A 24,464-nucleotide genomic window follows, 5' to 3' on the forward strand; every position below is an offset into this window, starting at 1 on the left:
CGATAGAGAATGCCGAGAGGATGAGCCCACAGGCGTGTCCTCCCGGCCCGAGTATATCGAGAGGATTACCCCTTAGGTGTTCGGTAGTAATGGCACAAGGTGCTTCTTTAGAAGCGGTCACTGACTCGAAAGGGAGAAGAAGGCGGGAGCCGGCTAGAAGCGCAACCCCCCCCCCTTTCCCCCCTCCTCCCGCTCCGCCAGTGCCTCCGTGTATCCGGCGTAGTTGTTAATCTCGATACTGCGGAGTCGACGTTGGTGACGTTGTTTAGTTCCGTAACAATGTCAAAAGTTGCAATCAATAAATTACATAATTTTCTCTATTGCGGTCAGTACGGGGTAAATTGTGTTGAAAATAGATAATAAATTTCTCTGCATTCTCTCTTAATCAAGAGTATTAGACGAATTTATTTGAATTTATGTTAATTTTTAATTATGTTACTTACAGTTTTATAAATTATTCTTTTTTGTAGTTACCTATATTTTTATAATTATTATAGTTCACATGTTAGGAGTCACATGCTTAAGAGAAAAAGCGAAAGAAATAAGATCGCTAATGATAGATTAAATCACATTAGGCAGTCCGCCAAGCAGTCTAATAGTGACGCATTCTTATGCCTCGCCAGACGATAAATCGCGATAGAAGAATTAGAATTGCGCAAATTATTACGCGATATTTCATTCGAAAGCGAAAATTAACCGGTAATTTGATTCCACTAGAAAAGGTATACGAAAAGTCAAACTATGCTGATTTTGTGAACAAACGATTTACCAACACACCGTAAATGTCACAATTTTTCGAGGACTGTTTGTAAAATGTAATTTTTTCAAATTAGATAAAAAAGACCTTATTTTTTATAAGCTTGCATGTGCACGTACATACACAAATGCATACGCACCCATATACACGTAGACAAAACAAGCTCTTTATAAAATAAAATTTATTATTTTTACAAGAAAGATAACGATTCTCGAATCGCAATAAACTACTATATATTTAACATATAGCTTTAATGAAATATATTCATTTTCCATATTTTATACTCGCATATAAAACTAAAAATTTTAGAATATTATACAATATAAAACTGTGGCGTATTATACCGGTATAAAATAACTTTTTAAAATAATTGAGATTTTAACTAATATAGAAATATCTATTAATAAAATTTTGATCTCACAAAAATTGGCTTTATCTGTACAAAATATGTATATCTACAGCTTGAGAATTCCTAAACTGAGAATGAGCAATTGCTATTCAGAAATATTTGCTTTCCGGTTTGCTGAAAAAGCCATTATTTTTTTATTTATGTATGTCACCACCGGGGGAAAATACTATTATTGATTATTTTCTTATTTTCTTTTGATTGAGTATCAAGATGTTTTAGATTCGAGTTATGATTTTTAAAAAAGATTATTTGTGCATTAATATTTTAATATAAACGACTCAATATAATTTTGAATAAAAATTTTTTTTCCCGTAATATGTTTGTATTAAACCAAAACTAACTTAGAATAAAAGTCGAAGTTTTTTTTTAATTCCCGTATTTAATGTTTATTTCGTTGTTTAAAAGCCAGAAACACATCTATTTTTTCACTTTACATTTCGCGATTTTAATTACGTGTAGTTTATTAGAGTGCACACTGAATGCCTTTCGCGATCGTATTAAATAGGATTATTAATAATTATAGTTACTTTGAATAAATTTATATACGTCATCGTAACATTGTCTGGAATTAGTTCGACTTACGTTCGTACTGAATGTAATTTGTAACAAGTCGTTAATTAGTCTCATTCATCTCTTCGCCACAATTAAAACATAAAATGTTCAGAAAAGAGTATTATCCATGCGTACCAAATAATGTTTTAATTAAATAAAAATCTACTCAACTAAATCGACTATTTATCATCGAAATTATATAAAGACAAAATGTTTTTTCAACTTAGGAATGGAAAGAAACACGTACGCACAATTACTTAATTAATGGCAACTTATAAAAATTATGCGAGTATCTTACGACAAAGTAAAGAAAATGATTAAGTTTAATTTCTTCCAATTGTTTTATTTTTATGGATTAGGCCATTCACAATCGTCGCGAGACACCTCATCGACCTTATCTTCTTTTTTTGCCTAGAATGTCAGTGACATTCGACACTGCAAAGTCGAAAATCCGCGGTGGTGTCCAATAAAGACGAAATTGCACGATCCAAACACACGAAATATACGCATTGATGTTTAATGCAAAATTCAAATTGCCTTCCGACGTCCCTCCCCTACCACAGAAACATATGACGCAATCTTGGCAGGTATTGTCAGGAAACCGGCGACATCTTTAATGTATGAGAGAGAAACGGATAGGGTAGCTGCGACGTAATTGTCGGTACGAAAAGGGATGAAAGAGAAAGGAAGGGAGAGGAAGATTGAGAAAGGGAAGAAGCGTCGATACGTAAATTTCTATCAGAGCAAATCGTGTAGATTTACATCTAATTTTTTGGAAGCAGATCTCTGGAATATATGATCGGCAACATTTTAAAATCATGGAAATGTAATCGCGTAGAAATAAAATAATAATTAAAGATTAAGTAATTATTTTAAAAATCGTAAAAAAAACTTTGCCAATTTCTTTTCTGTCTGTAATGGAGCATGTTTTATATGTATATTACGGTTATTCTATTTACGTACAATTTTGTATTTACGTATAAATTTAAATTAGCTTTACGGTAAATGAGATATTTTTCGAAGAAATGTAATTGATATGTTTGCAATTAATACTATTTTTAAACATATCATTAGCACTCATTTTAACGATTTTATCGTTATTAGCAATAAAGTTCCCCGAGGAAAATATTTATCGTTATACATATCATAATTATCGCAAATAACACTCCTGATTACATTCGGAAACTTTATTTTCTGTATCTTGTTTTTAACATATTAATTATAAATCAGAGGAATATTTGCGATTACTTTTTTTTACAGTACTGTAAATTAAAATCAAACTATGATATTTAATTCCCCCGGTAACGTTCATACATGGCAGTAATCACAGATATTTTTTACATTAGTACAATAATTTTCGGAGTCCAAGTATAAAAAAAATATATTTCGAGATACAATATCTCTTCTGTGTAAAGCGATGCACTTAACGGTTAAATGTATCTCATTCTGTTTATTTAACTCGCGGATAGGATCGGGATGAGCGGAATAACGAGGACCCGGAAGACGAGAAGACACTCGAAGTAATGCGAGTCGAGCCGGCCGGGTAACGGTTGGCGTTGATCCAAACCGTCTTACTCTGTTCGAGGTGCATTAAGACGCCTCGTTAGTCACGCACGGCTAATGCATAAATCAGAAAAATGTCCGGGCGCGATCCAATTAATTTCTTTTCATCGCTGTTGTAACGATGGATCTGCGCGCGCGATTTTGTAATAATGGTTATAGATTAAAAATACTAAATAGTGTTGAAGACGCAAGACGAGCTCGCACTTTATCATAGTCGCATATCTTTGCGCTTTACTTGCAATATGCAAATAAAGTCTGTTATATTAGCTCCTACTATACTTTTCTTATGTCTATGTTTATAACCGTAATGTATCTTTTATCATATGTCGCTTTCTTTTCAATTTATTCAACGTAATCTTTTAGCATTATAATATTAGCTTTCTATTTAAAATTTGTTAAAAAGTAATTAATTATAAATAATTAATAATGAAGTTGTTAGGCGCAATAAAAAGGTTTAATCAAATATTTTAAGAACCGTTAGAATCTCTATAATGGTTTTCGCGTAATATGATTTAAAATTATTGACTTATGCCGTTCAACTGCTTAAGTAGATCAAGTTATTTTAAAAACTAAAATAGTAATATATTTTATTAAATTAATTCAATGCACCATGCGAGGACCCTTAAATACGCAAAAATCGATACCAGTATAAAATTACCCTTCTTAACCACTTAGTATATTAAATCTTTACGAACTCTGACAGAGTGTCCATATATATAATATGGACAATTAAAAATATTGAAAAATGTTACTATGTCTCCATATTAAGTTATTATTAATATCATGCAATTGTTTGACGATTTACTTTAAATTATGTTTACATACAAACAATATAAAAGTCATATAAACTATTTGTGACCACTACATTCCTTTTCATTTTATTAGTGTAAAAAATTCAAGTAATCACCGAGTATACGTGTACGCGCGCGTGCGTGCGTTTGCTCGTGAACACCATACTAAATTCACAGTAATAGCAACTGAATAGGATTAGAGGATGAATTGGATTTTAAATTAGAAATTCGTTTGCTGACTCGCTTCATCTTACTTTACTAGCTGTCGTGGTTGCTAGAAAGCAGTTACTCTTACATCCCTTCGCCATGTTGTCTCTGTCCTTTTACTTTTTACTCTGCTTCACCTTCCAATCCTATTTTCTCTCGCTCTCTCTCCTTTGTTGCACCATACTTACTAAACTAGCGTTGCGTAAACTTTTTCAGGCGCAATATATTCGGCTCAAACTATATTTTCTTTATAAGCGCAATAGCAAAAGTTACAACGCGTTTAACGGACTAGCAAAAATCATTCCAAGATAAATTACATTACAAAACGTAATAGTTAACTGTTCACAAAATACACAAACGTCGTGCTCTACATTTTTTTTATTTGTTATTTTTTAAAATCTAGTTTCGCTATACGCTGAATATTCAACATGATGTAATGATTCACACGATGAATCGGTGCTGCAATTTTATAAAATATTATGTAAACTGCGATGTCAAAAACGCAACGTTCTGCTTTCCAATTCCTGCAATTTGTTTACGTCAAACGATCCTTTCAAGATCGCGCATTAATTATGCATCCGATCTATTAACTTTTATCAAACTTTCAGCGAAACGAGCTCTGCGTTCATACACCATGAATATTTATAAATAATTTGGCATGCATAGCATAAACAGATGTTAATTAGCAATATGTGATCGGGTGGCATCGCTACCGTTTTCAAGCGTTCATTACATATGAAAAAGAAACGCGTCAGATGGGATTTTTGATTATCGACTGCAAACAAATATGAAATTTTAACTTTATTCATATTGGTGTTTTTATTATTTTCCTCATATTTTCGATTAAACGGCAAATAATTTTCATAAGTATATTCCCATGTTGGAAGCGTGACGAGTAGATTTGTTATTTGGAAATCAATATTTTCCTTAATTTTGTGTAATTTTAATAGGAACATTATATTTCATCGTTTTATTTACTTTTATTATATTTTATTTTATTTATTTATATCTTGATTGAGTGTAAAAAATCGCTTAATAATAATTACACTGTGCACTAACAAACAGGAAATTTGATAACTTGATCTTCCAATCATCAACCTCCAAATTATGTGTATTAACAGAGTTTCACACAATTACTATGAAGTAACGTACGGTCTATCTTACGATGCTCATTATTTTCTGCACGTTAAATTTGTTTTCGTAAAATCTTTTTTATTCCATAACTAGCTCAGTAATATATTCTTCCAGTCGCCAGTAGTACTTTCTTTATATACCTTTTTTGAGGAATATTTCTTTCTTTACATATACTTTTCTATATACAATATGTATACGTAAAATATTAAAAGAATTTTTTCTTCAAATAACATGCAAAAGAAGACGCTATTATGGCGTTCTAACTCGAAGAAAAAAAACAATTTGTATGTATAATAAAATTGAATTTAAAATGCACATGTATCGATAGCGTTATTTCAAGTTTGTTATAAAACATTCTTGAACACCATTTATCTTTTAATCATTGTCTTATTTCGACAGAACGTGTCTCATATAAAGTTTATTTGTCTGTCCTTGTTAAATTGTCTCTCCCCAAGAGATAAACACTGAAAAAAAAATCAAAAATGTGTGAACTCTCCGCGCGGCGGAATGTAACCGCATTTTCTGGACGAACAATCGTCTCCACCACTAACGTCAACGACGCGCGTCGCGTTACGCCGCCGCCAAAATTAGCGCGCGCTTCGGTGAGTCAAATCGCGTGGCACACACGTCGCATTCCGACTCTACATAGAGCCGCACCCCACAAATAAGCCGCACAACCACTTGATCCAATCGTCACCACGTAATCCCACCTTCTTCTTGGCGTGACGGTACGAATGCGTGGCATGAAGGTTCTCAAACAGAGAAAACCCCCGAGTAGTGTTTTTTCTAAACATTGCTGCTTTAATTCAACATTAATTTCTCTTATTGCCTACTTGATATTTAATTTTCAAAATCCTATTTTTGTCACACAACTGATATTTTATATGCGATATCTATCTTTCGGGTAATTTCAAGAGAATTTTGATAGAAGTCGAATTAAATATTGATTCTACATGTAATATTAAAATTTTGGTCTACTTGTTCAATTCAGTTAGTCATTTATAAATCTGATTTGCATAATTCCAGTTTACTACATATTTTTAATTGTTAGCAATATTGTATGCTGAGCTCACGTGTCTTTTAACATTTAAACAGATTCTTCGATAGTATTTAAATATGTACATATATCACTAAATCAACATGTAAAGCTGAGAATAAAAGTATTATAAAAGCATTTAATTTATCACTTCGTTGTAAAAGTAATAGCTCTGACAAATGTAAAAAAAAAGGAAAAAAATTCTGCAAGATAAAATGTTCAAATGGTCAGAAAATATGATGTAATAAAAAGCATGAAGTATTTGAGTCACATTCGATCGGCACACATTTTCATGTTGCGGGATAACGAGGTCTAACAATTTCAGAGATTTTAGCGTTGCTATCCTCTATTCCCAATTAAGTGAAATCTGCGATGACGAGGAAAATTTACAAAATGACCAAGCTACCGTTTAGTAACGTCATTGCTTTATATCAAGTTACGGTTTGCATCAGAATATATCGTAAGTCCATAGCTTATTCAAATATTGGTATGTTAACTTTTGTGAAATAAAAATCAACGCCAAAGTTAAAATGCAAATTGCCAATTATGGAATTACGCTTCTTTGTAAAGCAAGATTTGAAACGTCCGCATTTTGAAATAATATAAATGCTCGCAGGTATATTTGTGGCTATCATTCTGTATACATATATATTTTTTCAACATACGTTTCAAAAATTAAAAAGGACATTGCACGGTAGTACCAACTCGCAATCCACTATGCGGCTCTTGCAATCCGCGTAATAAATAAAGCTTATAGGTAACGGGCTTGCACGGGCTAACGGTCTCACTTGTCTTACTTATTACTACGCGGAACGGGTTAATTGATCGATTGGCTACAGTACGACTCTGCGGCGCGACGTCGGACTGCTTTCACTCTATGGCAGGTGAAAATCTATTAGGAATTTAGCAGGGGTCTCTCTCTCTCCCTCTCTCTCTCTCTCTCTCTTGCGCGCGCGCGCTCTCTCGCTCTCTCTTCGCAACAATAGAGATTGCCAATGAAGATTGACTTCATCTCAAATGGACGATTGCTGTACCTGCCGCACACAATTCTTTATAACCCTAGAATATTTATTGTAATTTTCCATTGCTAATGCTAACAATGCGAAAAGCTCTGGCACGTTAAAAAAACTTAGACCGGCGTGTAAAAAGATTTATCGTCTTTCTATTAAAATTTTAGATAAAGTTACTCGATTTGAATTAAAGAAAGAAAAAGATATCGAGAAATTCGTTTCTAGATAAAAAGGATGTACTGACTACTTTAATTCGTGAAAGTTACTTAAAATTCTAGCTTTTTTCAACTTAAGCCGATAAATATAACAAGTATTTTGTACCAAACTAATAATGTTCAGATATGCGAAAGCATTTTTAGTACATTTGTTTGCAATGTTGTGTTAAAAAAAATAAGTCGGTTTTAATAGAATTAAATAATTCTGCAGAAATATATTTGGATTAATAATAATAGTAATAATATGTTGGAAATATTTTATAATTAAAAATATTTTTAACTAAATGGAGAAAAAATTTAAAATTATGACACAGAATTTAATACCGTTTAAAAACGCTCGCGTCGTGCGCGTATGTATTTTATTCATTTCTAGCTTTGGTGTTGTATCGAATGTCCGCGAGTGCATTCTGTTGTCTCTTGATTTCTGGCCATTTACCTAACTACACTTTGTGATACTAACATTATACTTAGCGTTTGAAACGCATAATCCCGGAATTCAGTTGTCCCGGCCGTAACATTCCGCGAATAGCGCAAGTTGAATTTCGAGAATTATGCATAAGCTTTCCTGATAGAAGAAGGTATAATTTTACGTTCCCTCATCTACAAATAGCTGACCTCGTCACGTTAAAAAGGGGCCACGACACTTTGGGAACCTCCGATTTACAAGATAGTCTTCGACCTCTGAGTCAGACAATACGAAATGGGATGCTAGTTTTAAAAATATATAATTTCCGTAAGAGCATCCGCGTAATAGAGGGATAGCTGTTTCACGCGTTGAACCAATAGCGGCCCCGGTTGTCACAACTTTTGTAAATAACTACTGAATTTCGATATGACAAGTGCCACGTACATACTGCATGAACAGTAATGCTTAAACATATAGAGATATACGCGTATAGACGCGCGCACACAGATGGCCATTAAGATCGAGTAAAGGCCAGGTTTCAATTAAACTCTTTCCAGGTGTTTCGCTTCAAGAATTAATGAATTATAAAGGAGATGACGCGATTTTTTAGCCTTGCTAATTTACACAGCATTCGCATTATGACAATTTGCTTCTGTGACATCTCACCCTGGTCTCATCTACGCGAGTACACGTGCGCACGTATAATTAGCTATGCTTTATTAGCTTTATTAGCTGTACTATGCTTATTACACGTGCACGGTGATATACACGTGTACGCAATTACGTACGTATATTTATGTAACTAAGGATAATTGAATATCTACCTGTTCCGTATGCGTCGATGTGCTGTTTGTTTGGTAGAAATGGAAAAGCGCAGAAAAATTTTCCAAATACAAGACGAGCACTGTGAACGATATTCAACCGTTCCCTGTCACGTTAACTTTACGTTCGAGTTAAAATCTGATTATGACCCACCCAAAATATCCCGAATTTATTCTAAGGTACAGTTATTTAGATGCAGTATTTCATGCGAAAGATGTGTATGTCTGTTAATTAACAATAATAATTAAGCGGAGAGAGAGAGAGAGAGAGAGAGAAATAACAAAGAAATATCGATTTTTGCGAATAACTTCAGCGGTATTACCTCATCTTAAGCGCGTGAGGAGCTTAATGAGTCTTTTGAAATTTCCGTGCTGTCGCCAATAATTTTCGCGGCAACCGCGGCACGTAAATAAACGCGAGACTGCAAGTAATTTTAGTCACCTTGTAGCAAGATCTGCTCAGTATTTTGGCGAGAAAATAACCACAAGAGAGACAAAAAGAGAGGAAAAAAATGAGAGAAGCTAAATGTTCGTCTTTTTCTAGGCAGAAAAGAATCGCTTTAGAGGAATACGGGCGGAAGAATACGACTGGGCGTTTCGAGAATCGCGATGTATATCTAGAATTGAATTGAATTTGCACATATTCGCAGGAAATCCTATTTTTCGCCGCGAATATTACAAACAGCTCCTTCCTCCGCCCATCTCCTTCGTCTCATTCTTAATTCGAAATACAGTAATGCGCGCCATTGTGATGCGCATAAAGGCCAACTATCTTTGGCCTCGACAAAAGCTCGCGATTTATTGTTAATTTTGTACTACGAAATGTAAGCTGAGATTCAGCTTTCTCCTTTCCCTCCTTTGCCTTCCCTTCCTTTCATCTCCTTCTAGTTTCTGCAAAATCCCGCTTTGTCCCCGCCGTTCTTTTATTCGTTGACTGCGATCGAGTTTCTGCTACTACGTTGTTTTGTATCAGGAATGTCATTAATTTACGCGCGTAACTTGTAATTTAAATTTCTATCTCGCGCTAGAATATCGCGTCCTTTTACGATAATGAAGAAGCGAAATGTCAAACGGCATCGTGTGATCAAGTCTCGCGGCAGGCGTTTACGAAACGTTGAAAGGGCCGTATGGAGATGCGAAGGTACGAACCGAAGTTTTCAGGTGACACGGGACATGTTTAGAAGCGCGAGGGGATATAAAAGACGAACGCTATGATGCTGGACGACGTTCCCGTCACAGGGGTAAACTATGAACCTGCAGAGGGAACTTCCTGAATGCACGTGAAAAAGAGTGTAACATATGCGTCCCGAAGTTTCCGAAAACTGGATTTCACTCAGCGGCTGATACACTACGTCATTATGTAGCTCCAGTTACGGAGCTTTTAGAGTTAAAAGATATCGCACAGCCCTTTGTATTCGCAGTATTTGTCATCTTGCGATTTCCGGAGGAGCTGGGATATAAAGGAGATTAAGTATAGTCAAAAGGCCAGTATCCTCGGAGGACTTTTAAGGAACAATTTCACATGTAACTATACAAAGTGAAAGAAAAATGGTACCCCAAACTCCCCAGTCCCAGTTTGCGGTATATTAGTTGAAAATTCGCAGACCGTATAAGTATGCGTTATCAATTTTCACTCGAAGCATGAGATTCCGAACAAGCTTTTCAATAATTTGTCTGTTACGTACAAAACTTGATATTTGTATCATACAATATTGACGATTGTATCAATATTAAATAAGGAGCACTTGAAAAGAACGTTATAAATTACTGTATGTGTCAAATTATAACTTTTGAGTTCAGACGATATCAATTGGATGTTTGAAATCTAGGTCGCAAATAAAAATATTTGAGATAAAAAGGTAAGGCTTTATCAAGCGTACACGAGGATTCTGGAGGCATCTCCATAGGGAATCTTGAGAAAAGCCACGGACACATCCTCTTTCTGGAGAAACTTACATTCCTACGAGTTTCCTTTCGCAAACTTTTACCTTGACCCGCGAAAACGAACGAACGAACGAACGAATCAACGAACGAACGAAGCTGGTGAGAACGCGCGCAACTGGTTGGGTCGGCGAGTTTTGCGACGCTTTTAAACGTCGGCCGAACTTTTCTCGCAGCAAGCTTTCGGGCATCGCGACGTCAGGGGACGCCGCAATTCCGCACGACTCTTCGCAGCATCGAGAGAGTGAGAGGGAGACAGAAAAAAAGAGGGAGGGAGAAAAGAGAGAGAGGCACGAAAGAGGAGAGCGAAAGAGAAAGAAAGAGAATTAAAGGAAATCGATGAGAAATCTGAAACGAGTCTTTCTGTCGCGTCCTACACGTAAATCATTGAAAACAATCGAACTTGTAAAAATTCATGCCCGTAATTTCTTTATTTTGCATAAATGTTTATATTTCTTATAAACATGACAATATAAAATTGCTGTTATAATAGAATATCTATTATTCTTACGAGTTGCAGTGTCTATTTTAACATAACGTAAGAAAATTATTTCCAGGCATGTATTAATTTTAGTTGTTCTTAAAACTCTGTTTAGAAATATAATATTTATATATAAGAGACATGAGAGATTATATTTTTAGTTTAGATAGTATTTTAAATAGTATTTGTCGTTATTTTTGTTGTGTCAAATCTGATATAATAAAAGAATAGTCATGTTCCAGTTTTGTATGGCTGAAAACAAAAATGTCTTTCCAAAATTACATTTACGTAGATTGCACATGTATTATTTTGGTCTTTTTAGTGTCTATCACTTAGCGTCTATCACTTATGTGAATAGGATTTCGCATACAAATCACATTTATCAGAGGTAAAAAATAAAATAAATGTACACATGTTCAGAGTTATGGGACTGAAGTTTTATCTATAAAAGATCGTCGGATTGATTTTCTCTTGTACCTTTTTTTTCTTTCTATAAATTCCAGCAAAAATCTGACATCATGTGCTCAACCCAAATATCTTGATAATGTTTTTCCATGTCTTTGATATCCTAATGGAATCTTTTACCCTGTTGTTTGCTGAAATGTCAAGATTTTCAGAGAAGTAGTAGTGAAAATCTTGGACATTTCAGTGAACAACAAGGTGAAAAATTTCATCAAGATATCAAAGACATGGAAAATAAGGTGCTTAGAGTGAGTATATGATGTCAGATTTTGCTGGAATTTAAAGAGAGAAATAAAAAAGGTCACAGAGAAAATTAATCTAAAAATTTTTTTGTAGAAAAAAAATTCCCGGTCCCCATAAATCTGCAAAAGTGTAAATGTTGTCAATTTCTTGACTCTCGATAAATTCAGATTAGTCCTAAGAGAACTATGATATTCCATAGTTAAAGAAAGGTAATGCTAGATCCACAAAAGACACCGACTGCTCCATTCTCAATGCTGCGCACTTTCATAACAAATTCGATTACTTTCTTGTTAATATGGTATAATAATATAATCAATATTTTTTCCGCGATTTTAAGCTATCAGTAAAAGTTTTATCGAAACAAATTTTGCTGAAATACTTTTTCTTCAAATACTACTTTCACAGATTATTGACTATTTTTCTCGATTCTCTAAAAAAACAGATGTGATGAGGTAAACAGGCTACGAATTTGTATTCCAAAATCTTTAAATAATACCTACTCTGGTTTCAGTTAATCTTTAAAAAGTTTTTGTGGTCCTGTGTCATTAGATTTTATCTGTACTTTAACGTGAATTTTATATATATTAGGATATGTGGATTATTAACTAACTTTGTATGTTTTTAAATTATTAAAAATTGACTTTTTTTAACGAAAATATCGAAATGTCAGTAATTTTTCAATTTCAAATCAATAAAAATAAAAAGTCTCGACAATTAAGTTTCTCGAAGGAAAATGTATAATGAAATCTTATTATTCGCTTAATTTCAAGTGGACTTTGCTTTAATAGAATTTTAATCTGAGATATTTAATAACGAAACTTACGGAGTTATGGAAAAAAGCGCTGTTCAATGAGATGTTCGCTAAGGAAAAGTTAATTCCGGATTGATCAAAGAATAACCGGATAAAGCCTGGCATCTTATTATATCTACAGTTACAAGATACAGCGTGAATGTACTGTGTCAACTGATAATACATTTAACATACAGTTAAATATAATGAATTAAATGATCATGACAATATGTTAAACAGAAGATGGATGTTAAAGTATTATGCGCGAATAAAGGAACAATCGTCACGATTAAAATTAGGATATCGATTCCACTTTTTCTACTTGCGTATTTGCGGTAACGAGGTTATCTCTAAATATATCCGCGGCTTCGTTGACTCCATTAGAAGATATCCGCGAGAGATTCACTGGATATTCGATCTGCGATATTTCCATAAATTAATAACGATTTGCTAAGATTTCTCTAAAGTTATATTCGCTCTTTCGCCATCTAACTTAAGCGACCGCAAATGTGATAAACAATAAATGTCCAATTATTTCGATTTTAAAATAATCCCTAGTTTTTAGTTAGATAACAAGAAGAACTTTTCATTTTTAACTCTTTAATTTTTAACGGAATGTTTACCTTTCCAAAGTAAAGATTAATATACATAATATATAAATATAAAAATCAATGATAAACACAGATCAGATAGGAAAACCAGAAAATTTAAACTCCTCGAACTGCAGTCGCCGTAGTTGGATTATAACTTCAGAAGCGAGAAACCACACACTTCTTGCGGTATACGTTGAAATAAATGAGATTTTTCGCATGCTACCACTCTCGCGCTCAAGAGTAAACTTGTAAAACGTGCCACCAACTTTCTTTTAATTCATTTTCATTAATAAATGACCGCATAATTTTCAAATGTGTCTTATACAAAATGTAACTAAAAAGTTGAGCAAAACTTTGGGTGCATGTTCCTCATATGTCAAAGACGTAAAAGTATTTATACGAACATAAACTTCTAGATAAACTTTAGTCAAACTTTGAAAGCTTTCTCAAAAGATTGCCTAGCATTACAGCATGAAACATTTTCTGATTTTCAGTAATTTATTTATTCCTCTTCCCTTATTCAGGTTTTTTAATTAAGTTTTATATTTTTTTCCTTCATATTTGTTAATTTTATTAAGACGTTAATACAAGGCACAGAAATATATTACAGAAAATCACAAAATGTATATACTTGTATGTTATATACATATTAAATCCGTTATAATCCAATATTGCTCCGACAACTGCCTAAGAGTCTTAACCTTTCCCTCGCAAATCTGCGATCTGAGAACCATCGGGGTCGACAAATACCGACGGTCTCGGCGATTTGGGCTTGATCTATCGCAAGTCGCAACCGCCTGCTCAGCCGCGGTCAGTTTCGCTCGAAGGAACGAGTTGTCCCTCCGGGCACGGAGAGAAAGGCCCGCCACCCCGTTGCTTCCTTCTCCCTAGCTTACAGGCGGGGAAAAGCCCGTGGGGGTTGCGGACGCCATTCAACCGTAACAAAAGGCAATCACCATAGAAGTGGCGGCACTGGAACTAGCAGCGGTCATAAGTTATCGAAATCACGTCGATATTTCGCGGAGAGTTTCGCGAAACATACTGTACTGTTGGTGCGCTGGGAGGTGAATAAAAGTATACGCCAAGTGCGATATAAATTGCACTGATTATAATATAACAGCCGCGCGACAAGCGTCTAGATTCAAAACGTGTGGCTCTAACGGGTCGATTAACGATGAAAACTTAGTTACACAATAATTAATGATGACGATTAAATTCTAGCAATTTAGTGTACTAACATTAGTCAATGTACTAATCATTGGCCAATTGTAATGTGTTATAACAGTTAAATGATTATAAATAATGATGACAGATTAATTGTGGTTTAATTAGTAATAACAACTGAAATCAATCAAGTAAGTACCGTAACAATGATTAATTGGACTACGAGTGTCAATTCAATTGGTATTAATAGATATGCTAGCGGTTTGTTTTCTTTCAATAATTTTTTTCTTCAGTTAGAATATATGCTTTATTACACGGGATAAACCTCCGTTTATATTAATATTTGGGTTGCCCCATTTTGCGTACATAGCGCCCGCTCAATTGTTTATCAAGTATCACGCCAACTACGGTAGCGCGGCAATCAGTTGAGAATCTCTCGATATAATCCCGATTGTGCCAGAAAAAGCGATATAACGTTGTTTGAATTTTTACGCAAATCCGTCAAATCCGCATCAATGTAAAATTTCCAACAAACGCAAGATTCGCTAACGTACTGGCTACGCATTTGCGCTATATACGGATAAATACGTGCAACAACGGAAACGTCCGTCGATAAAATTATAAAAAAATGCATCATCTGAACTAACGATTTTACACGAAGGAATGGAGGGGGGGCGTACAACCATCGTCAATCTCTGCACGTCCATTCGCATTCAATTGAATGCTCGAATATATCGAGTGTTCGTCGAATGTCCGCTCGAAAATACACGAAATTACTCGAGAAGTTTTTGAACTAATTGTCTCTTGTTGCAGAACATGTTTTCAGAAAGTTTTTCGTGAAATTACAGTGTTCATATAATAATACTTAAAATATAGCGGGAATTATTTTATATTTGATTTTATACACACATCTCTCCTATTTCATCTGTGTTTTATAAATTCAAAAAATTGCAATAAAATAGAATTTTTTTCGTTTAATAAATTAAATTGATTACTATCTTGATCAATAACATTGATATCTTTGTGTGTAAAACTTGTGATTTGAAAATATAATCATTTATTTACAACAGATTTACGTAATAAAAATTTTTCTTGTTTCCCTTTTCCTTTTTTTCTGCTTTTTAATATTTTATAGTACATTTTATAAAAGGCAGCTCGATAAAACCAATATTGTAAGATAACAAATAATGGCGATTTTGTTATATACAATATTTTAATATTGTACGATAAGAATATAATATTTGAAAATTATAAACGTCCATCATTGCTAGAACTACAAGTATCTTGATTCACTAAAAGTTTAAGAGATTTTTGCCAACTGATCTCATCCCTTGAAGCAACCTGTACTGGCGATGTAATCCAAACGCTTGGTTAAAAATTTCACAAATCCATGAATTTCCGCCTCTTTCCGCACGAAATCTCCGCACGAAGACGGCATGCCGTCATTATCCGAACGCGAAACATTGCAACACGCCGAGGGAAAACAGCGAGAGGGTGGCTCGCTACATCGATCGGGGTTAATATCAGGGGAGGGGAAGAGGGCGGGAAGTGAGGTAGCTTACAAATTGCACTCTCAATTTTCGTGAGGAAGCGCCGGCTGGCTGGCGTTGCGAGCTGCAAAGCAGGTTTTATCGAGTTAAAGCGGAAACGAAGAAGGGAGCCCGAAAGGCGGACGAAGGAAGAGGCGGTCAGGAGGAGGGAGAGGCAGGTCGAAGAGTGGACCATTAAATCGCAGTACCTGCAATTACATCGATCTAACCGTGTCTGATGATGTTGATTTAAGTTCGAGGAAGGACGGCGAGTGGATTTCGAGTCGTTTTCGAATTTCGCCAAGAGAAATTAAATGCGGAGCATCGCGCATTTCAGAAGAAACAAAAATTTCTCGACTAGTAATAAAAACTAGAATAATAGAAACATTGACATCCTCACAAATTACATCACCGTGTTTCCCCTCGTGTTTTAAATTATTATTTTAAGAAAGACTCGTGGAGGGTTTCGTAACGAAACAAAAAACTTATAAGTGTATATTTGTCTTGTGTTATCTTTTTACCCGATTACATAAGACGGTTCTCGTAAATAAGATTCAACAATTCAGGTGTTAACTGAAGTTGAAATTGATATTGATGTATATTCGCGAAGAGAGAAGGAGAAAAGAAAAAAACCGCAGTTAGACCGGGAAGATGTAGAAATACAGTTATGCAGATGCAGTTGAAAGGGACTGAACTAATTAGAATCAATATCTTACTGTATCGCACGTTGCATTAAGTTGTACTGCGTTGTTGAAGCATTAGGTAGCTTCGCGCGGTTACAGTGTCTCGCCGCAGTTGCCTGACGATTTTTCATCGCGCTCGCATAATTAAACTTTCAATACGACGCGATGGCGATCGCGTTTTTGCGACGGACACTTCGCGCCGGCAAAAAGATCGTTAGCGGATTCCGGAAGTGCTATATCGATAGTTTATCGATTCTAATTTACCGGAAAGTCGTTATCCGACAAAACCCGATCGTCTCGGATTTATTTAATAATTATGAAGAAACTTAGAGGTTTGCGCTATTTATTTTAAATTATAGTGGAATTAATACCTAAATTTTCGTGAAAATATTGATTATAATTGTTCCAATTAAATTAATATTCGTCCTGTCATGTGTATCATATAGAGCCTGAATAATAAATGAAATATTCGCGTTAACTAATTATTACAACATTATATATTTAAAATAGGGCAAGAAGAAGAGAAAAAAGGCACATAAAATATACGTGAGACTACATAAAGTGGAAAACTATACATGTAGTCCAAGAAACGATGGATAAAATCACTCCACGTGAAAATGTGGAGAAGTTGAAACAAGAAATGTTTAATATCAAGATATTAGGATGCGCAATAAAGAATATTGGTTAAAATAATCGGACAGCTTGACGCATACATAAAAATAGCCTTCGCTTTGACGAAGTGCATTGCAAAATAAGATTCGTGAAGCGGTTTCTTAATGGTGTCATGCGTTAAACTTTACGCCATCGAAGAAACTGAAGGATTTCGTCGTATAATTAGACAAGTTAATTACAACGAAGTACGTAATAAGCACAGACTTTAAATTAACTCACGACAACCTATTCTTGGTGTTTTGTAAGTCGGACCAGAGTCACGTTCAAAGTACGTCTTTCTGTTTTATATCGTATTTGAAAGTACTGATTACACCTTTGCCATTAATTATTATGTGATACTAAGAAACAATATAATATGATCAATTAAAAAAACTAAATTATGTAATGTTTATTAATTATTTCTCATATAATGCTTCGGAAAGAAAGAGACAACGGTAAATAAAACGGTATCAATTAAAATTTCCTCTGTGTTTGCGTGACAAAATTGCAAAATGTAGAATGTGAAAGGAGAAATATGTATATGGATATACAAAATCCATAATGAATATTCTCTCAAGATAAGCATTAAGAATAAAAAGTATCAATTGAAATACCGACTATTAAATATTTACAGCGAAAATGGAAAACGAAAGATCGTAAATTAATTAAAATTTCCCGTTAAATACAATAAAATAATGTAAAATGGGAAATTACATAGTTTATATAATGAAAACGAAGCAGAAATGCAGGATAAAAATTATTACAAGAAAAGTAATTAAATCCGCGCGGCGGATCTGAGGGGATAAATAAAATTCCGGACGTCCCGTTCCGTATCGTGCACGCACTTTGACGCATTAAGAACTCGTAAAAGCGTCCATTACTCAGATATTAAACATACTCTTGGCACTTACGCGTCTTCTTGCTTATGCACAAGCTAAATTTCGAGCTAATTTTACCTTGGAGTCGCTCGTTCTCGCGAATGGTTTCGCTTAATTGCGTCGCACGATGCCAGCATTACGTACTTACCGTGATCTGAAACAAAAATGTAAATCAATCATTTTTCATAATTGTATACAAATAAAATGTATACATTAACATCAAATAGTTGTGGCAGTATCGATTACAATAAATTTCTAAAATAATTAAGAATCATAATTTTAAAACTGCAGTTATTACACAAATAAATTTTCTAATATTTATTAAAAATCCTAAATTTGAAATGGTAACAATTAATGTTTTAAATGCCTATTAGACTACATATGTGTACAGCTTGATTATTTTTTTTTATAAATTAAATTTTGTTATTCTTTTAGTATTATTACTTATAGCACTAAATCTTTATTAAAAAGAAATTTTGTTTAGCACTTGCCGAAGAATTTGTAAATTGGAAATACTATATAAATGTAAATCAACCTAAATGTGTTACCTTTACATTGATTCTATGAATTAATATAACATTACAATGATGTAACTAGTTTTTGATTGTTTTTAGAAAACGTTTAGAGGGGTTTAATTGTAAGACTATCAAAAACGAAAATGAAATAAAACCGGTCGGTGTTTTTGCGAGAAAGTAGCTAGATACACGACTGGTTTGAGATGATAGATCTCGCAGTGCCGGAGGTGAAGGATTTGTTAGAAAATTGAACAACCGTGAAACAAGTTCTTACTGTAAAATTTGATTTGTCTTTTATGGATCACGATGTCGTTCGTGTGAACAATTCGATTATTTCAACAACTTCTGTTCCCTACTCTGCGTGGTGCACTATACATTATTAAAAAAAATAAACGCGTAGGCACTTATATCACATGAGTGCACTTTCGATGCACTTGGCGTATCGATGCAGTTACGGAGTGAGTTTTTGCGCGGCTTTACAGCGCATTTTTAGTGAGAGGTCGGAGGGTTGTCTTGCATTACATGTCCATAAGTCGGCAGTATATGGCGTTGGATAAAATAAAGTACGGTGCACTTTAGCCGATGAAGACGGAACGCGAAAAACTCATGGTGATGCAACGTCGCGGTATACGTTGACGATCGACTTTTCTCGATATGATTCTCGATTTAATGATACTTCAATTATTATGTACGTAATATCATCGATATTGTTATATGTACAATAGCTACGCGAGATAACAGCGTTATTATATGCAGTTATTATTCAATGCTGCATTTGCCGTTAAAAATTTCATTTTCCATTAAAATTTTCTTCAAAATGTCATGCCGTTTCATAAATTAGATTGCAAGCAATAAAAGATAGACGTTTCTATTATTTTCCGTGGAATCGTTTATTCTTTGTAGTATCTGCACTTCTTTTGTGGCATCCGCATTGTTGTTCCGTTGCAAAGTTATTGAAAAGAATCAGAGAATGTAGATATTAATTAAGATTATAAAATGTAATATGCGTAGAGTACAATACCACAATCACAGTAAATTATTCACTGCTCAAAATTATATGAAATATCCAATCTGTTACAAACGTTTGAAATTTGTAAAAAATAATTTCAACAAAACTAAACTTTACGATTAAAAAAACAACAATAATTAGTATTCTCCAATTAAAGAAATGTTCAAAAAGTTGTAAAATTACAATAATTTTGATGGTTTGAGTTTTCACGTAAAAGCTACTACAAATACTTCTTGCATAGTATCGCCCCGCTTTATTTTATGCTTGTTAGATATTGCAATTGTTCAAAACAGGTGCAGGTTTGTGTTACGTTAGTCAATTTTCGCTTCGGCAAACAGCCTTGTATTCGTAAACGCGTTGATATTTTGGACCGTCATAAAGCAAACGTAATACTACACGGGATTGCAAAGTGAGAGGAAGAGAGAAAGAGGGAGAGAGATTCGCGATTTTGATAAAAAGGTTACGCGTCCATTTTAATCGAACCGCGAGATTGCAATCGCGGGTGCACCGAGCTATCGAGTTTCCCGCGAAATATTAAATGCAATGCGTATGCAATCGCATCGACGATTCGCGTTACAATTGCATTTATTTTTATGGCAGCGCAGAGACACCTCAGTTCACAAACATTCTCGATTATATTCGTTAAATGTAGAAGAAGAAAGGTAAACGAACAGAAAGGAAGAGAGAGAAACAGAGAGACTTAAAAGACCATCAAATAGTACTGAATACTTTAACTGAAATATTTTAGTGTCTATTTTCCCTCCCCCAACTTATACCCAAAACTTTCTTTTCTCATTTCTCTATTTTATTTTACGGGATAAGATATCTGTTCCTCTCCTCGATTCTTTATTACTCTCTTTTAAAAAATCTTCTTTATTGTACTTTGCAAATACAATAAAAAATTGAAAGGATTAAACAGTAAAATTTAAGTATCGCCTTTCGCAATTTTGGGGGTTTTTCTATTTTTCCACGTCGATTGTAGAAAGGATTTCTTCAATTTCAGGTATTTGCAATTCAGACACAGGCGTCTTAGATCGCGTTTGGATAAGACGCATGCAAAAAGCAGTATCTATTTGCGTCAGAACGCTCCCGCCAGACCGTAGGGCAAGCCTCAAGCAATCCTTCCACCCACATTTGGATGGTTCTTCTTCACGCGCGTTTACAAGGCGGATCGTATGCAAATCTCTAGCGGCTTAATTACGCGACACGCCTACTATATGAGGTCTCAGATCGCACGTAACACGAACCGGAAACCAATATATCTGACCGGCGATAAGAAGGAACTCTCATTCGTAGGTCGCTGTGCGTTCCTTTCATGTATCGTCGCCGATTGAGAGACGAAGAGATCGAATAATTCCGAAACCAAATGATAAAGAAATCGGATAAATGATTTGGCAACAAATTATATTAATTATTAGAGTTACGCATTCTCCTTCATGTATTCCACCTTGCTCAGATATTGATTCTCTGGTACCTTTCAGATCTTGCAACGTGTAACACCGTTTCAATTACTAGATAAATAATCTGACGAGAAACAATTATCACCAACCAGGTACAATAATTACTAGTAGTATCGAAAAGCAAATTTTCATATGGCCTTTTCCTACGAGCCACCCGGTATAACCACCCCGGACGCTGTCACGTAATGAATGCTTCCAAAGCATCACATGCGAATCTTACATTTATCTTCCTCCTTCCAACCGACTAATCCTTGGCGGATGGCTCGTTCGTTCAAAGAGAATAGCGTTTAGGTTTCCATGGTGCAACAATATTTGCATTTTCATGACATAACGCCAAAATGTAGCGGAGAAGGTAACGGTGAAACAGAATAACAAATCACGCTCGGATACTCGTTTTTAATCCTTTCGTGCGCGATAAACTGTCAGGAAAACGCGGCGAAAATAGGATACTGCAAAGTTTAAATGCAATTTACATATGTTTTCCCGATACGATTCTTATAGCGCACTATAAATAAATCATTGTGTAACTTGAATAATTTCAAGCGACCGCCCTCGTCCCGGACGATGTTAATTTAAATTGTAAATATAAAATATAAATAAAGAAAAATTCTCTTTACGAGTTTATATATTTTATATATGTTGGTTTTACATGTTCGTTTTAAAATATGTGAGCTTTCAACAATTAATAAAAACGTTTTCATACAATATGTAAAATATCTAAATTATATATCCAATATATATATATTTTTTTAATTGTTTCAAGAATCAGATAATTGTATATTAATTTAAACAGTATATGCATTTGAAAACAATTTTTGTATATGTTTTATATTGATTTAATATTATATTTTTTTACTTCACTACACACAAATATACATGTAGAATAATGTAGATGTTTCTGAGAACTGAAGAATTTAAAAAAATGGAAAATTTTTAGAGCTATAGCCGTAACAAGTCCATTGTGGACATTAAATTCTATTTAAAACGATCCTTTTTAAGCTCATTTTTCAAGACATTAATTTTTTAAGTCTAAAACGTCTTATTTTGTCCAACTTAATTTGCATTTGTATCAATCTAAATGCAATCTGGCAGAAATTACCTGAAGATATGACTTTAATTAGCCCTATGATAATTTGCATGATAAAATAAGAAAACGTCTGTGGCACATAAGATACTTTTAGTGCGCGTTGAACTCCGTTGAGTAAAAGGCTAGTTGAAATAAATTATTTAATATGACATCTCGCAGTCGTGAACTTTAGTGCCACAATGTTGCATTATTATTTAATTGTCAAGTTTGTAATAAATACAATTAGTTTCATTTCACGTATGTCTTGCTAAATTGCATACGATTAAAAATTTGAATTTTTTTTACTCGTCTAAGGTGAACAAACTTAAAGCTTATTTCGTCTGCTGTACAGAATATTTTATGACGGTAGAAGTACCTAAGCTTTTTGACAAAAATCTGGAATTAATTTTCCTTATGATGAAAATATCGAGGAACAAGTCGTCTCTTCCCGCTGCCATTCTAAATTTTCAGTCAGAATTGTAAAATTTGTAACTGAATAATGAAAAATTTTACAATTCCTTATCTTTGACGGTTCATGACTTAAAAGCATTAATACTTTTTTTCGTTGATAAAAACTTGGAATAAGTCTGTATAAAAATTATTTACATTTAAGGTTGAAGAAGCATTGATTTCATATTGTGGAGATCAAAGGTAAACCGATCAGTATGCAGCCAAGGCATCGATTAAAATTCTTGAGGAATGAATGCAAACTCGCGCGAATGGAAATTCACTCGCGCGTAAGCGATAAAGTTTTAATCCACGGTGAAAATAATGAAACTTCGAGGGAAAAGTGCACTTTTCCTTCTAATTTTCTCGCTGGGTGCCAAATCGTCGCGCGATAATTCCAACTTCCGCAGCGCGAGCTTATCGGATGCGATTATCTTCGTGGCTCGCCCTAGGATCTCGTTTTAAGCCTAAAGAGACTTCCGAATAATTACAGACAATATGTGGAAGATAGGGGAAAATTGATTTCAGGGAAGCGCCGCATTTAAACAACGTAACTATACATTTTAAGATTATTCATACATCATTATGTATGTAAATTATTGATTATTTTCGTATCGTTACATGTTAATTATTAATCAGTGATGACGAAAATGAATATGTAATCATTATACATGTATCAGTTTAACATGCAATAAAAAAACGAATTGTTGCTAATAATAGCAGCTAATTATCTTCATCAATAAAATAGAAAAAGATAATGAAATAATATGATGCATGATTAACAAGACTATTGCATATGTATTTTATAATAATTATTATTATTGATAATATTAATACATAATCGTAAAAATATATAAATATATATATATAGTATAACATTATAAGTTACAACTATAATATGTCAAATCAACGTTTCACTGATGTAAGTGGTCTACATTGTTTCATTTTATATAATAAAACAAAACAAGATATACGCGGTCTACAATCGACATTTCCTCCTTTTCCTAAACTTCCCAATAAATTGTCCAAATCTTTTCATACTCGTCATGAAATTGACTCACATGATTAAACTGATCGGAAGGTAGACGAGCACAAGAGGGTTATTCAAATTATGATTACATATTCTTTTCTTAACAATTCCTAACAGCAATGGAATTACCGACCTTTGAGAAATGCGCAGCGCAAAGTTATATACCGGGTGCTCCGAAACTGTTCACTTAATAATCCGGTCGCTTGATCCCCGCCATAATTTCTTGGACGCGGAGGTCAGATCTTAATCTAATAAATGTACCACGAAGGCGCTACCATTATTTCTCGTAATTATCTACCGCAACGCAATAATGTTCCTATTGTTGAAAAGAGACTTATCGCGAGAAATATACGAGCGCGCGATATAGTATGCGCTACCTATGACTTGAACTGCATCATCAAGATAATAAATAAAAGTACGTCCCTCCCAATATAATAATAAAATGATAAAAATAAAGAAAATAAGAACGAAATTGATTTCGGCAGAAGTTTTAAATATATAATCGCGTAATAACAAGTAATTTCGAAGACGTTATGGAAAGATTGATATAAATTCATCTTAATATCGGAAAAATAATAATAAAATAGTAATAATAAAAATGTTAACGTAATTATAACCGTA

General features: G+C 34.1%; 1 protein-coding gene across 7 annotated transcripts in view; it reads right to left on the reverse strand.

Moving 5' to 3' along the window:
* Positions 1 to 24,464, reverse strand: part of LOC105565338 — a 179,597-nt gene that overhangs the window by 102,666 nt on the left and 52,467 nt on the right. For 6 of the 7 annotated variants that reach the window (XM_012018436.1, XM_012018439.1, XM_012018437.1 and 3 more), the window contains one exon: positions 18,465 to 18,470. The exons of the other annotated variant lie outside the window; for it this stretch is intronic. In XM_012018436.1, the coding sequence (XP_011873826.1) occupies positions 18,465 to 18,470 (6 nt within the window). The remainder of the gene's footprint in view (positions 1 to 18,464; positions 18,471 to 24,464) is intronic. 7 annotated transcript variants of the gene reach the window in all.

Source organism: Vollenhovia emeryi, unplaced genomic scaffold (assembly GCF_000949405.1).
Source record: "Vollenhovia emeryi isolate VEMERY1.0 unplaced genomic scaffold, V.emery_V1.0 DF939153.1, whole genome shotgun sequence".
Lineage (NCBI taxonomy): Eukaryota > Metazoa > Arthropoda > Insecta > Hymenoptera > Formicidae > Vollenhovia > Vollenhovia emeryi.